Raw genomic sequence first — 16,968 nt, forward strand, 5'->3', positions numbered from 1 at the left:
ATGTCCCAAAGCCCCTTTTGTCAGGGATCCCAAACGCACCCCAGAGAACTGCCTAGCCTGCTAAGGGCTGGTCCTCATCGCATACCATACATAGGTGGAGGGCTTGTTATTCAATTCCTGGCCTATGAGAGGATACCCCTATTGTTCCTGAAAATGCTGACCAGGACCTTACTTGTAACAAAGATTCCTCTGCCCCACAATCCAGTCAAGGCAGGAGCAGGAGCAGATAAGCGTTTGGATGAAGGGCAAGATGGATAGGGCTCACTCTGCCCCAAGCCCTGCTGATACCAAGTGCCTTTAAGATACAGCCTTTCGCATCCTAATCTACAAAGGAAACAGGAAAAAGGAACTTAAAACTCCCTGTGCTCAGACAGAAATGAGACTGTTACCGCCTGCTTCTGTGGTGTTCCTCCTTGCCTCCAACTTGTAAACAAGAGCGAGTAGACCATGCGAGTGGGAAGTGGCAAAGTTGTGGGGTTTTGAAAGGCTCCCGGGGACCTCATGCTCATCTGTGGACGCTGGATGGGGAGATCTGGGGAAGTATGGACTCTTTAGCCGGCTTAGTTCTCTGTGGAGTCAGCTTGCTCCTTTATGGTAAGTTTTGGCTTGATGTTTATTTTTTGTGTGTCATGGTTTAAAAACATTGACTTCTCTCCTTTCTCTCTCTCACCAAACCTTTGATTTGGTGACGCTGACACGGCTTTTCTGTGACTCTCCAGTTTACACATGCAAAGGTTTTCAAGTTCAGATTCCCCGCGGCACCAGCTGCGTTGTCTAGCCATCTCTTGTAGATAGATGCTGCCTCCTGGGTTGCCATGGCCTCTCCCAGGACCGAGTAAGTCACTTTATTTGAAGGGATCTGTTTATTCTGATGCTTTCTTTTTTGCCTCTCATTCTGGTGTTTCCTTATCCATAACAACAAAATCAGGTTGTAATTACTTTAAAGAAAGTCTTCAATGATTTTTTTTTTTTCTGGTAGAAACAAAATTCCTACCTAGCACTGTACAAAATGTCATTGTTAAGTAAAAACAAGATTGCTTTTCTGTAAAGATTATATATCTCCATCCTTTTTAATTCCAGTAGTCCAGCTTGGGGTTTTTGTCTTTTAGGTAGGGGTCCGGGACGTTAGGGCTATGCCATTGACTAGTTTTTTGATGTTTCACATAGAATTAAATCATAAAGATTAGCTCTATCAAGCTAACTAAAATGTAGGAAATTGCCGAGCTCACTGGACTCGGTATTTTGCCAAGTCCTGGTGAAGGGGCAGCCGGAACGAGCTTGAGTTTTGTGTATCACAGACTCTACACAGTGGGGTGCCTTACGATTCACTCAGCATAGGGAAGTCATGCTAGAAGAAACGTAAGGATCCAAACTGCAGATCACAGTGCATTATCATCGCCACAGGATTCCTGCATTGATTTGAAAATATTCTAATTATTATGATAAAAACGTAATTGACACAAGAAATGAATTTGGGAAATTTTACCAAACTTAATGGTGGAGCTATATATAGTAATAGAATTTAATACAAAGAAATACTTTCGATGCTACTTTTATATTTTTCTATATGCTTAAATATTTTGTTAAGTATTCAAAAAATTACCCAGTAAAGTATAATTGTATACAATTTCTCATATAGCGCTTCAATCTGATTTCAACAATCAACATATTAGAAATTTAATAATATTATTTTAAGAGTAAGACAAATTGCTGGAAGAGTATCTAAAATGGTTCCAATTAAAGTAACAATTTATATTATTTATAATATAATAACAGCATAATATATTGCTATATATTTGTATTAGTCTTTATATTAATGTAGAGATAAGTTGATGTCTTTTTTATTGCTTTCCACAAGTCACACACTGATCAGTGATACAGAATATGGGATTGATTTTATACCAGAGATTATAATAATAATGCAAAGCCCAACTTTTTTTTTCTTTTTTTTTTTCCCCGAGCTGGGGACCGAACCCAGGGCCTTGCGCTTGCTAGGCAAGCGCTCTACCACTGAGCTAAATCCCCAACCTCCAAAGTCCAACTTTTGCTCTGCTGGAGTTTTAAGTTAAATGATCTAATAGTATGCTCACACGTATGTGCATGCGCACATGCACAGAACTGTTTTTAACTTACTCTTTCTCCTTAAGTGACTTTGTTATGGCATTTTGCAATATAAGTTTAGAAACTTGGTGACCTTATATTCCTTTTTTGCTGAACAAACATAATGAGAAAATAAAGACTCTGTTTGCCTCAGTAAAGGTTGCCCTGGGTGGCAAAGCAGCCTGCTGATGCATAAACTGTGCATCCATAACAACTCCATAAGATTCTGGTGCTTGCTCCTTCTACTTGAGAATTATTGCCAATTTCGGCTTGCAAACAGGTTCTCACATAACTTAGTAGTATTATGCCCTCTTTAATTCCCTATCTGCACCAAATCTGGCTGCATTCTCTAAAGAATTGTAGACACTTAAAAAAACCCCACTTCTTCTGTTTCATCATGGATGTCATATATGATTCACACTGATAGGAAGTCTTCAGGTCACGCATCTTCAGCTGTCCTTCCTGTCTTGTGTGACATTTTAAACAACTGGATTCAGAGATAGCAAAGATGTTGTCTGGGCTGGCAAAGGAAATCCAATAGTAGGGTCAGGAAAGTGGTCCCAGGAGGAACCTTCTCCTTGGACTGCAATTGTTTTCCAAGGGAAGATCTGGGCTTCTTCAGAAACTCTCTTTTCCAACCAATGCTCTCGTTAGCACTTCCCTCTCAGTTCTGCCCTGAGAGAACTTCCAGGAAGAGTTTAGTTCTTCTAAGACATCATGCCAGGAGGAAAGAAATTATCCAAGCCCATCTCAAAAGACCAATCTATGTCCTTTTAGAACAGTGGTCTTCAACCTTCCTAGCACTGTACCACTTTACTACAGTTCTTCATATTGTAGTGACCTCCAGTCGTAAAATTTTTACTTTTGTTGTATAACTATAATTTTGCTACTGTTATGAATCGTAATGTAGATATTTGATATGTGACTCTCAAAGGGACTATGGCTCACAGGTTGACAACCACTTCTCTAGGGGCTTTCGATAGGTTGCCTCTGAATTCTTCTGAAGATAACAATTTGTTACTTACAGTTCCACCCTTCAAAAGATAGGTGTAACCAAGTTTCCTCTGACTCCTAGTCGGAGGTTTTCCAGTTATCACACAGAATCAGGATTTTAAATTTTCTTTAACCCGGAAGGATGGGCCCAAAGCAAAAGACATCATTTTAAAAATAGTTAAATATCAATTTTGTTATTTGGGTTGAAAATAGATTATGGATAGTCACTGTAGGAGAAAAGTAGTCAGTTTAAAATTCTTGTGAATAATAAGTGGGTTTTGATAAGACACAAAATTAATAGGAGCCCTGACTATATGAAATATGATCCATAAATTAGGTGCAAATGAGAAATGGAATCACTTCAACACGCTATTTAGAGTGTACCCTTAAACATCTCGGAGAACTTCCACAGCCAACTAGCAGGGAAGATGCAACATTTAAAATATGGATGAGGAATCACAAATTTGAGTTTACAACATCAAAGCCCTAAGGGGATAATCACAGCACATTCATCATTTGTCTTTTTGGATGAGAATATTCATATCTCAGGGTTGCTGTAAGGATCAAGTATGATGCTCCATGTCAAATGCTAGTCAGTAAGAACCCCCTCTGTTAAACCAACGTAATTAAAGGAGATGTCTGCTGTCAGCATCTCTGTGCGAAGCAACAGGGAGACTATCTTTTCCAGCATCCAGGTAAAGCTCTCAGCACATGTAGTCTTTTCCCACAACATCTCAACATGGTTGAGCCCTTCAAGGTTTTATCCATTCATTCCTTGTTGTGGTATATATCAAGACCACCTTCAAAATCTATACATCCTTTTGTCTCGGCCCTTGTTTGTGGCATCTTACCCTTTTGGAAACAGCAATTTAAAAAAAATTTAAATTATCTTATTCGTATGGGTGCTTTGGCTGTGTCAGTCTATGTACCGCGTGTGTGCCCGATGCCAGTGGAGACGGAAGAGGTCACTGGATCCATGGGACTTATGGAGTTACAGATGGTTGTAAGATGCTGTATGGGTGCTGGGAATCTAACCTGGGTCCTTAGGAATAGAAGTCAGTGCTCGAAACAGTGCAACCTTCCCTTCCCTAGTTCAGAGTTTCCTCTTCATGGCTTTCTCCTCTTCGGTGCAGCCAATCAATACTTAGTATTAGGCATTTTATAATTATTGAATACTTCCTATAGCATATGCAGATGTTTTATTCAGTAGACGTCTAATGAATTTTTGCATGCCTTTTGATATTCTTATTTGTATGTCTTTGATGTCAATCAGTGGTGACTTAGTGGGGATGTACATTGGGTCATGCACAGTACTAGAAACTAAGACTATAAGAAAGATTGCCCATCTCCCTCTTTACCTTACAACATTCATGTTCTAAAGGAAAAATGGCTGATGAATTGTAGGATTTTGTGATAAATGATATAATTGTAATCTATACAAAATAAAAAGCATTTACAAGTATGACAGAAATATTTGTTAGACCCAGTGATACAAAATGAGATCACAACATCTAAATTCTATATAAATATTTCTGTTTGGTTTTTGCTTTGTTGGGGATCAAATTCAAGGTCTCAGGCACAGTAGGCAAGCATTTAATTAGTGAGCTGAATTCACAATTCCTGGAGGCTTTAGGAGGAGGAGGCAGGAGGATTAGGAGTTTAAAACCAGACTGGATTGCATAAGGCATTTAAGTCTAGCCTGAGCTGCACAGAGAGACTCTGTTTCAACAACCAATGGCTGGGGCTCTAGCTCAGTAGCAGAATATATGCTTAGCGTTTACAGAGCCCTGGGATTGTTCTTCAACATTATAAAAAACATTAAATTTGGAATTAAATGTACAGTAAACATTTAACTAAAAGACTAAGCACTATAATGACTTCACCGACTGCTTATTTAAAAATAAGAAAATGACACTGGGAAATTTGCAGGCTGAATTTTTCTTTTCAAGAGCTCCTAAACAATCACAAATATTTTCAAAAATACTTATGAGTTATGCAGAACCATTTTTAATTTTTTGGAGACAGGGTCTCATTGAAAACCTTGGGCTGGTTTGTAACTCTTTGTAGTGAGGCTGGCTGTGAACTTCAGAGTCTCCTGTCTCTGCCTCCAAGGTGCTGAGACTGCAGTCAGGAGGCTCCATGTTGAGCCTACATGATGTTAAAGCTGAGAAGAAAAATGAAAAGAAAAACCAAGGCTTTCCATTATAGGAAGCCACTCAAAAGACTGTTGGGAGTATGAAACTGCAGGAAATGGAGTAGAGTTGGATTTAAAGTATTAAATTAAGGTTGGGGTCAGACTAGGAAGGGCCTTGGAGACCATTTTAAATAGTTTGTACTTTGCTCTCTGTATGCTGCATTTAACGGGGTGTTACTCCTATTACATCACATCCAATTTAAGTTCTGGAAGAATCACTGTAATATTAATGTGAAGGATGGATTAAAATGGTGGAGACTTTAGGCTGGGTCCCGTATCTCTTCTCAACCTTGTTGGCAAGAAGGCTCCAGGATGACCAGGAAATTTGAAACAGCGTTAGAAGAAAGTTCGGGCTGAGTGACTGGTTGCATAGGGGGGAGGGGGCAGTATTCTGGTTTGCTCAGAGGCAGAGCCACTCCAGGTGCTGGGGAACATGGCAGAAGCAATTGGCACAAGGGCAAGGATAGAGCAAATGATGGTTCTGTATATGCTGATGTAGAGATTGTAATTAAAGGGAAATGCTGAGCAAAATTTGGCTTTTGAGATCTGAAAGGGAATTAGGCAAACGACTGACACATAGATATCTTGATAGCCAAGGTTTTTTTTGAAAAGGTAGCAGTCAGGGGATGGTAGAAACTGCAAAACCAATCCATATTCTTTCTTGAGATTTTTAGACAGTTGATGTTGCTAGCCACAGAGTTTTAATTAATTAATTATTTAATTAATTAATTAATTTTTAGACTCTAGATTTTATTCCCTTCTCAGTCCACTCCACAAGGGCTCCACATCCCATACCTCCTTCCCATCCCCCCATTCCTCTCCCCTCCCCGATCTCCACAAGGATGTCCCCACCCCACCCACCCCACCAGACCTCTAAACTCCCTGGGGCCTCCAGTCTCTTGAGGGTTAGGTGCATCTTCTCTGACTGAACCCAGACCCAGGAGTCCTCTGCTGTATGTGTTGGAGGGCTCATCTCAGTTAGTGTATGCTGCCTGGTTGGTGATCCAGTTTCTGAGAGATCTCAGAGTCCAGCTTAATTGAAACTGCTGGTTCTCCTACAGGGTTGTCCTCCTCCTCAGCTTCTTCGAGGTTTTCCCTAATTTAACCACAGGGTTCAGCAACTTCTGTCCATTGGTTGGGTGCACATATCTGCATCTGACTCTTTCAGCAGCTTGTTGAGTCTTTTGGAGGGCAGCATGATAGGTAACTTTTTGTGAACGCCCCATAGCCTCAGTAATGGTGTCAGGTCTTGGGGCCTCCCCTTGACCTGGATCCCTCTTTGTGCGTGTCACTGGCCCTTCTTTTCCTCAGGCTCTTCTCCATTTCCATCCCTGCATTTCTTTCAGACATGATGAATTATGGGTCAGGGCTTTGGCTATGGGATAGCAACCCATTCCTCACTTGATGCCCTGTCTTTCTTCGGGAGGTAGGTTCAATAAGCTCCCTCTCCCCGCTGTAGGACATTTCATCTAGGGTTTCCCCCTTCGAGTCCTGAGAGTCTCTTACTCCCCAGGTCTTTGGTACATTCTAGAGGGTCTCCCCAACTTCCTTCTTTCCAACAAGGTTGCTTGTTTCCATTCTTTCTGCTGGTCCTCAGGGCTTCAGTCCTTTTCTGCCACCGGATACTAGATCATGTTCCCCTCTTCCCCACTCCCACCCCCATCCCCTTACCCTCCCCTGTCCCTCCCCCCCTCCCACCTTGTGGTTGCTTTCTTCTCCCTCCCAAGTGGAACTGAGACGTCCTCATTTGTAGCCACAGAGTTTTAAGGGGGAGGAGAGTAGGGCACCAGGGTGACAGGCTCCAGGCCTGTACCATCAGCCCTGAGGTTCTTTACAGAGAGCCAGGCAGCGGTACTGGCTAAACCAGGTCTGGGAGGGGGCCAGGAGATCGGCTGGCATCACTCCCAGCCTCCAGGAAAGGCAACATCTAAAGCCACCTCCCTTATTTCTGGAATTTTAAACTGATAACCCAATTCCCACCAGCCTGCCCAGGCTTTCCTTAGCTCACATCACAAACACAGAGGGGTTTTTTAGAAGGAGCCACACTTGCTGCCCTCTAGACCTTCAAAGACCTATTTTATAAAATTATATTTACCACCCACTCGTATGTGTGTGTGTGTGTGTGTGTGTGTGTGTGTGTGTGTGTGTGTGTGTGTGTATGTGTTATACATATTGGAAGTCAGAGTTTGGTTCTCTTCTTCCACAATGCGGATCACAGAGCATCAGGCTTGTGAGCACCTTGCTGCCTGCTTTGTCTCTTCAGCAGTCTGACCTTGCTCCTTCTCGGGGGCTGTGGAAGTAGGACTGAAGTTCAGAATCTGCCAGATGGGCAGAATCTTTACTACTTGGTACATTTGATGCTGATAGGGAATGAATTCCCACAGGGACATGGCTGACACGGTGTGGAAGTGACAGAAATGGGGACGTTTGTGGATCAATCACATGAGTTGGTGAGGCTGAGGGGTGTTGTGGGAGGCTGCTGTTGGCTCCCTGCTTGTTCAGGGATTGACCAGGGAGAGGTGTGTGTGTGTGTGTGTGTGTGTGTGTGTGTGTGTGTGTGTGTGGTCACACCCATCTCAGCAGATCTGTCAGCTTTCCCGCTTTTGTTAGAGGGTGATATCATGCTTCCTGGGGGGAGCTCTGGAAGACAATGAGCAGGCACTTTCCTCTAGATACAATAGGCGGAGTCAGGAAGGTAGTATTGACATTGCTGGGGCCTAGGAGCTACTCACTGCTCTGCGGCCGTCAGATGGTGAACCAGCATAACCTTGGCACACAGGCCTGGCTTGTACAAGGCGTCTGGCTGCAGGGCCAAAGAGGACTCCACCCTAGGGACAGGAGTGCTTCAGACATCTGGAAATCTGGGATGGGCTTTAAATTCAGATCCCTATATTGAAAACAACCTCAAACCAAGCAACAAAAATTTAAAAAAATCCCCCAAATAAAACAATAAATTGTACCAGGAATAACAAAGATCGAACACCTGTGTGCCAAGTCTTTTAATACAACTCTCAACATCCTGTCTAGTAGGTATTATTACTCACTTTTTAAGTACCAAGGTAAACAAGGCTCACAAGGTTAAATTGCTTGCCCAAAGCTAAACTGTGTGGTAGGTATCAAATATTTGGAACTTTCCTAACATATCAGAAGATGCCATCCCTTCTCAATGTGACTCTGGTGGGACTGTTATTCACTGGACACAGACTGTCCTTTCTATTGAAGGATAGTGACAGTTTACAAGGAAGATGCAAAATCCAACAGGAGTTTAGAATCAGTCTGGAACTTTTAATCTAAGATATAAGATGTAAGATCTTCCCCAAGGTCAGAGTCCTTGGCCACTTCGGGAGGACGGTGTTTAGGAAGAGAATGAAGTTGATAGCTGAACAGAGCCATAACAGACACAGATGTTATTTAACACGGGTCCGGTGCTGTAAGATCAGAGATCCATCCCTGTACCCTGTAATTACATGGACTTCACTATTTGTTTGGACTGCTTTGACCTGGTTTCTGTCTTCTGAAAGTGAAGCATTCTGAATGATCGCATGCCTCTGGGGAAATGGTGGGAAGCAAGAGTTAAGCAAAGAATGACCTGAACACACAAACTTTAAAACATGCCTCTTGGCTGCTGCTTAGGTCACTTCAGGTTGCAACCTTAAAAGCAAGGACAACATGTGCTTTGGGGCAAGGGCTTTTAAAGCACGACTTGCTACAGTGTCAGTACGTGATAAGCATTTACGTAATGGGATGGTCTTAACTGCTTTGTGTACAAAGCTGGACCCTCTTATGCTGCCTGATGCTGATGTGTCCAGGGCAGGCCTCCATTCCTGAGCTAATCTGTTTATATATATGTGTGGGGCTGACTCTGGCTTCTTTAACTGCTTAAAACATCTTTGTATCGGGCTTAAAGCTCTGAGTTTTTGGACTTCTGTTAAAACTGGGTGGGGAAATTTCTTACTTGTGACTCAACCAGCCAGCAAGGTAGAGTTCCCTACATTCCCCCAATGAATTCCCAATTTCTTCTTGCCTCTGGGTCTTGACTTAGCAGAGGCTCTAAGATGACTTGTCACTTGTAAGTACCCTCCTTATTCTATTTATCCCAAGCCTGTTGCTATCTAATTGACAGCTCATCAAATCAAGCAGAAGCTGCCAACCTTTTTTTTTCTATTTGTAGCAGTTTGAATGCATGCAGGTTGAGCATGTCACCACTGAGCTCTACACACTTGACAGTCTGCTTCCAGTGTGGTTAAGTTTGTTATTACGTCATAATGCCACCAGCTCAATGCTCATGTGTGACTATAGCTCAGCTCTTTCTCCAAGTCCCTGCATCCCCTTCTCTCAGTCTCTGTTCTTTGTGTCCCTGCCTCCTACATCTGAAGACACTACTCTCTTAAGGTTGATTTAATCATCCGAGGAGTTTCAAATTCAGGCCTCCAACATCAGAATCAAAGAGGGAGAAGGTGGTTGTGTTTGAACCTCTTCAGTCTTTGCCCACTGTCTCAGCCCGTTGTGACTCTCAGACCTTCACACGTTGCAGCTGTGCTCTGTTCATGATGGATTCCTTTCAGTTTCTAAATATTTACCTTCAAGCCTTTGTGTACTTGCATTTTGTTGGTTAGTTTTTGTCAGCTTGACACAAGCTAAAGCTTTCTGGGGAGAGGAACCTCAACAGGGAAAACGCCTGCATCTAATTCGCCTATAAGCAAATCTTAGGGACATTTTTTTTGACTTAATGCTTGATGTGGGAGACTCTAATCCACTGTGGGTGGTCCTACCCCTGGGGAGGGATCCAGGGTGCTTTAAGAAAATAGACTGAGAGAGCCACTAAGCAGTGTTTCTCCATGGTCTCGAGTTCCTGCCCTGACTTCCCTCAGTAATGGACTGTAGGTGCAAGATAAAATAAACCCATTCCTTTCTAAGTTGTTTTGGTCATGGTATGTATCACAGCAATAGAAACCTGACTAAGATACATATGTGTGTGTGTGTGTGTGTGTGTGTGTGTGTGTGTGTGTGTGTGTGTGTACACATGCAAAGCCTGGCTTTGGAAAAGGTTCAAACACAACCAACAATATATATAAACTATGATCTTCCTCTGCTTGGAATAGCCTCTTCACCTGTCTGACATTGGAAGAGAATCCCTACTCTCATAAGAGCAGATAGATGCATGTTTGCTGCAATGAAGAATTCTGGGAGGGGACAGGGTCTCACCAAGAGGACCATTTGAGGGTCTCACCATTTGAGAAGGACAAATAGCCTTATGGAAAATCAGTAGATTAAAGAGTGGAGGAAGATAGGAGAGAAAAAGATTAAAATGGAGGATAAAACACCTAAACACTTCTTCAGTTCCTTGGTGTGTCGTTACTGTCACTACGATGAGGAAAGTGTTAGAGTAGACACTTTCTCAGGGAGAATAGGCTAAGAAGCAGGTAGTTGGTCTTGAGATTGGATGGGGTGGAAGCACTTATATAGGCCCTTTACGATGTAGTTTGAGGCCATGCGAGCAATGGAGATTTTCCAGGCCTGTCTTGAAAGCAAGAAAAAAAAATCAGTGTAGGTCAAGGAACATCTGGGGGAGGAAGAAGTCTCTTCTTTAATCACATAGCTACTGGTAAGTTGCAGTACTCCTCTAAATAGATGTTCACCCAGGATCCTGTAAGTCACCTAATTTAAGTCACAGGGTCACAGCCTTCTGCTGAGGTCCACAAAGGTAGGAGGACATCAAGGGGTGATGTGGGTAGAAGAGGACACCCAGGATCTGTCCAGAGAACATGAGCCCAGAAGAGAAGAGCTTCTATGAGAAATGGTGAACACATTAGCACAGGAGAGAGAGGTGCTCGACAGATTGAGTATGAGGTGCTGCTGTTGTGAGATGTTTGACTGGGCAGGACTTGGGTTGAGAACTAAGGAAATAGATCAGGTAAGTGCAGTTTGCTCTGAGAGATGTCAGCTGCCTGGCATTCTAACTCCACGTGATTTTTTGTGAGCTTGCTTAGAGGGTGAGCTGGAAAAGGGAAGGATTCAGGTTCTCTCTACCATCATTGACTGAGGATGATGGGAGGCTATGCTGGAGTCTGAAGGAGGTGGGGAGGGGCTGTTATTTAACATACACTGTCCACATCCTCTGAAGTAAGGAATTATTGTAGGTTTCTGACTGCATCATAACAAGAATGGGTGGGTTTTGGTGTGTGTATGATACTGTCGTTTAGCACAGCAATCAGATTGGTCTGTTTTATGCTTGTATATAATATTATGTAATGGCTCATGCTTACTCTCCTTACCCTCCTGTCCCCCCCACCCCACCCCCAGTGCTCTTGCTTTCATATAGTTTGGCAGGACGATGTAACCCTATGGCTTTTTAATTAGGTCCTTTACAGGTTCCTGGGTGAACCTATTATAAGGGGCACAGGCAACCTACCAGTAGCTATGTGATTAGAGAAGACGTCTCTCCTTTCTCCCAGCAACCATTAACTGTCCATAGTTCCTCATGGAAGGTAGTGCCTTGTGAATCCTTCACTCAAGCAACTGTTAATTGCTGAAAATCATGGAATCCTTGAATTTTTTTTCTTTACTACCTTTTCAAGAGAGACAGAAATACAGCTCTTGGGAACAAAAGTGTCTTCATTTGAGTGAGTATGGAGGGCAAAGTATGTAAACTTATAGCAGGTCCCATGCTGTCGGCAGGCTGGAGTTCTCGTCCCTGCTTAATGCTTGTGCTGCTTGGTTATGGCTGTGTAGGAGGCTACTTTCCCAAATCAATGGACTGACTGAGCTAGAAATGGTCACACAGCTGGGTTTTGTGCTGCCTGTGCTTGTACATCAGGGTGGCTCTGCTTCAGCTGGAGCAGCTGGAGCAATTCTGCCTCTTGCAGCCAGTGTGCAGTGTGGGCAGTTTGGATGGCTCAGCTCGCACTCCCTCCTCCTCGAGCCAGCAGGTTATGGTGGGAATTTGTTTTCCTAATGGCGTTATAAACCAGTGAGGGGGGGTAAGTAGAAATAGACAAATGAGTGAGATTTCCTTTATGAGCTTGGTTTAGGCTAGCGCTGCCACTCCTAAAATATGTGCCATGCCTAAACTCAAAGACTGGGAGCTATCCTAGACCCCGAGGATGCCAACACAAGTACACGGATGCAACGACAGTTGAAGAATTGGGACTAAGAGTTCAACCAAAGGCACCTGCTGTTAGCCTTGAGTTCAAGAAACTTCATCTGTAAAGCTTTTATCATATTAGTATCTACCTTCTGGGACTCTGTGGGGAAGAATGTGTGAGTTAATTCTAACAGACTCCATAGAGTAGTGCTTGAATTTAGAAGACATTAAGTAGACATTAACATCGTCACTAATTTTATCCACCTAACATGACTATGCATACACAGAGTAGCATAGAAAGGTTTGACTCCACGGATTGGCTGAGTTTCAGCCATTTTACCAGCAGCAGGAGGAATCCCAGGGGAAGTCTTCTAAAGAGCCCTCAAACAATTCATTTATAATTTCACTTTCTCTGTCTTAGAAGTACCTCAGAGCCATAGACTCAACTCCCTACCCCCAGCTCGTGCTTGCTCTGTTCGGCCTGGCTTCTCCGTCCCTCCCTCCTGTGCATCTCATGCCCCATGTCAGTATTACAATGAACACAATTACCTGCCATGGGTTGAGGAACTGGAGCCAGTAACACACGCCAGCTGCAGAAGCTTTGCCACGTCTAACGGGCCTGACCACCGAGTGACTCTAGACTAACTCCAACATGAGTAATATGTGAGTTTCTCCAGCTGCTTCTGGGAGCAAACAAAGGGCAGCTGTTGCCAGCCAGGGAAGGATCCCCTCCGACAGCATCACTGTTTTTCCAGGGATGGCTTTCTCTGGGGACTTGGAGTAGCTTCTATTAGGCACCCCCAAATCTCCAACAGATTAAATTTTGACAAAACTTAAAGTCTATAACCCTCACTGAGCCCACATTTTCACCTTATGGGAAGTGATTAAGGAGTAGGCAAATGAAGCTAACCATTGGGCTGTGCATGGTGACTCCAATGGAGGAGTTAGAGAAAGGACTCAAGGAGCTGAAGGGGTTTCCAACCCCACAGAAAGAACAGCAATATCAACCAACCAAACTCCACCAGAGCTCTCAGGGACAAAACAATGAGTACACATGGAGGGACCCATGACTCTAGCCACAAATGTAGCAGAGGATGGCATTGTCGAGCATCAATAGGAGGAAAAGTTCTTGGTCCTGTGAAGGCTCATTTCCCCAATATAGGGGAATGCCAGGGCGTTGAGGTTGGAGGGTTGGGTAGGAGTGGGAGCATCCTCATAGAAGCAGGGGGAGGGGGTATGGGAGGAGGGAAGGGGATAACATTTAAAATGTAAATACATAAAAGATCCAAGAAAAATAAAATTTTAAAAAAGAAGTAGTCAAATGAATCTGGGCCAGAACCCCATTCATCTGCGCATGACTTTGGACAAAGTCATGTTCCCTTGGATAATGTGGAAGAAGGATAATGATGTTACCCACCCTAACAAGGTGTGAAGTGAATCAAGACCAATGCCTAGCAAAATACAGATTAATATCACACATTCAGAACTATTAGCTGTCCTTATTTCCTGTCTCTCTGTATAACGAGGCTAAGTTTTCCTCCAAGCTCCTGTGTTTAAGACTCCGTATCCAGTACCCTCCTTTATCTGTGGTTTTGTTTCCCACAGTTTTTGTTATCTGTTAACCTAGGCCAAAATACTGCCCAGGAGGCTCCAGAGATAATTGCAAGGTCTCAGTTGCTCAACACTGTGACTCAAAATCTCTTCCTGTTCAGCTGCTCTACCTCACATAGAGCTTTGTCTCGTGTACCCGTGCTGTAGCACTATCTGCCCCTCAGTCACTTGAGTCACTGTCTTGGACGCTAGGTTAACCATTGTGGCATCACAACTGTTGTATTCAAATAACCAGTATTGTAAAATAATGATTGAAAAGTGCCAAGATAGTAATGGTGGCACAGGCAAAAAAGTATAAAATGTCATCTATATTGGGAAAGATCTCTCTCTCTCTCTCTCTCTCTCTCTCTCTCTCTGTGTGTGTGTGTGTGTGTGTTTGTGTGTGTGTATTCTAAGACTTCCAAGAATCTATGGAATTATGGAAAAACCCCTAAGAAGTCATGCTAACTTTACTGTTGTGTATCACACAGCAAATGCTATATGACAAGTGCTCAGTTCATAAAGGCACTAAATGTGTGTGTGCATTTATAGAAAAAAAGCACACATGGAGTTTGGTACATTCTGTGATGTCAAACTTCCACTGAGTAACACGGACTACTCCACTACTCCATCATAGATAAAGGTGATTGCTGGACACATTATTCTCTTCCATACCTCTCCCTCTTAGCTCATTTCACAGCTCCCCAACCAACATTTTTTATTCTTGTTCTATTTTTCCCTAAGAGTGCTGTTTGTTGATTTATTTACTTAGTGTGTGTGCATATGTGTAGGTTAGAGGACAATTTATATTCTCTTCCTTCCACAATGGAGGTCAGAGTCTTTGTAGCTATCATTATGAATAAAACACATAGTTTGCTGCAGGGAAGGTTGGTGCTACTGTGTATGTTGAGGCTAGACATTCAGTAGGTTGTTTGTGGTAGCTATGCTCTGTAACCATGGGCACAGGACTAGCATTGTGTAAACCTCTGATCACAACACTTTCGTCAGTAGATCAATACATAACTCTACTTGCTTATGGCAAGTGACTATTTTTATTTTAATGCTGCGGAAACCTGATCTAACATCACAGCCTTCTTGTGCTTAGCAAGCTAGTCTGTGCTAGAGCACTGTGCTTGGAGACTCTCAAGCAAAAAAGTACAAAAATTCAGGCAAAAAAACCCCCAAAAATGCAAAAAAGTGTCCCTGAATAAATTAAAAAGAGATGGTTTATTGTATGAGAACTGAGCAGAAGAATTCTTGCTCCACCCAAGCTGGGAACTTATGTATCTGTGGTCTCTGCACATGGGCTTTGAGGATGCAGGTAAACCTTAGCTAGAATGTTCATTAACAGAGATCGTATCTATAAATAGTCAGGGCTCTGCCTGCATTTACTACTCTGCAAAACAGAAGCAACATAGACCCAACGTCACCCAGCTTCTTCTGGAAGTCCCTTCAGGATCCTGGATTTCTACAGAAACATGGCTTTCTGTTGTCATCCTGTCCTCCGTTCTCTATTCCAAGTAGCTTGTGCACAGATCCATCTAGTGAAGCATTTTCTTTGTATTTTGGCACCAGTGCTAAAGAAGTGTGAGGTCCTGGGTAAGCGTTCACTCCCCACTACTGCCTCAGCCTGCTGCTCACAGCAGATTCTCTCATCTTGGAAGCATGGTTCCCAAGTTATGCAGCTTCTAAGCAGCCTGTCCAGTCCCGAGTCACACAAGCTATGCAAAAGTGATTAGATTTTCACTAAGCCGATGACCTCATGGAAGGATATGTCTTTAAAATGTTTCCTTTTGCAAAAACTGCTGTTACTTTAATCACCATTTTCCTATGTATGATATACAATGTTTTATAATTTTGTCTCATATGGTATAAAAATTGCTTCCTAATAATTCTAGTCAAACCCCTAAAGATACTAATTTTGAAACTCAACAAAATAATTATGGCTTTTTATATTAAAGAATAAAGACATGATCTTCAGCAGGATAAATAATTGTGAAGATTCTGAAAAAGAATAGTGTGTTTTGGGGGTAGCTCTACTGGGTCTTAATGTGGGCTACAACACCCATTATATTTTAAAATTATTATTGTTTTTATGCGTATAGATGTATTGCTTGCAGGTGTGTCCATGTACCATCTGCCCTTGGAGGTCAGAAGACGTCAGATTCCCTGGAACTGGAGTATCAGATGGTTGTGAGCTGACATGTGGGTGCTCAAAATTGAATCTAGGTCCTCTGGACAGAACAGCTAAAGGTTTTCTTCTGAGCTTTCTCCCAGTCCTCTGTAGTAGCCTTCAAACTATGGAGAGTGCACATCAACCATCCAGACCTCCCAGAGCTCCCAGGGACTAAACCACCAACCAAAGAGTACATGGACCGACCCATGGCTCCAGCTGCATATGTAGCAAAAGATGGCCTTATCTGGCATCAGAAGGAAGGGAGACCCTTGGTCCTGTGAATGCTCAATGCCCCAGTGTAGGGGAATGCTAGGGCAGTGAGGTGGGAGTGGGTGGGTGTAGGAGCACTTCATAGAAGCAGGGGGGAAGGGAGAGTGGATAGGGGGTTTGCAGAGGGGAAACCAGGACAGGGAATAGTATTTGAAGTGTAAATAAATAAAATAACCAATAAAAAGGAACCCCCCCCAAAAAAAACCATGGAGGCAATGTCAAGAGTTTGGACACACAGATCATCAGAAAGGGCAAACCAGATCTGGATTTCTATAATATTTTAACATAGTGTAAAGGATACAAACTCATGAAGAGAATAGTAGTTCCAGAAAACTGATGTTTTGTTTGGGAAAAGTTATTCAATAAGTGCATCTCTTCCAAAGCAGAACACAGAGATGCATGCCTATACTCACAGTTCTAGAGGCAGGGGGATTGCCACAAGTATAAGACCAGGTGTAGTTATATAGTGACAGAATAGCCCGAGCTGCAGAACATCTCATAAAACAAAAACAAACAAAACACTCCACAAAATGACAACAATAAATCAAGCCATCATACAAA

At 42.9% G+C, this 16,968-nt stretch overlaps 1 protein-coding gene across 1 annotated transcript in view; it reads left to right on the forward strand.

The window, feature by feature from the left end:
* Window positions 1-214: 214 nt before the first annotated feature.
* The window catches only part of Tek (TEK receptor tyrosine kinase), a 126,721-nt gene continuing 109,967 nt past the window's right edge, over window positions 215-16,968 (forward strand). The window contains exon 1 of the mRNA NM_001105737.1: window positions 215-594. Within this exon, the coding sequence (NP_001099207.1) occupies window positions 543-594 (52 nt within the window). The 5' untranslated portion in view covers window positions 215-542. The remainder of the gene's footprint in view (window positions 595-16,968) is intronic.

This window comes from Rattus norvegicus, chromosome 5 (genome assembly GCF_036323735.1).
Source record: "Rattus norvegicus strain BN/NHsdMcwi chromosome 5, GRCr8, whole genome shotgun sequence".
Classification (NCBI taxonomy): domain Eukaryota; kingdom Metazoa; phylum Chordata; class Mammalia; order Rodentia; family Muridae; genus Rattus; species Rattus norvegicus.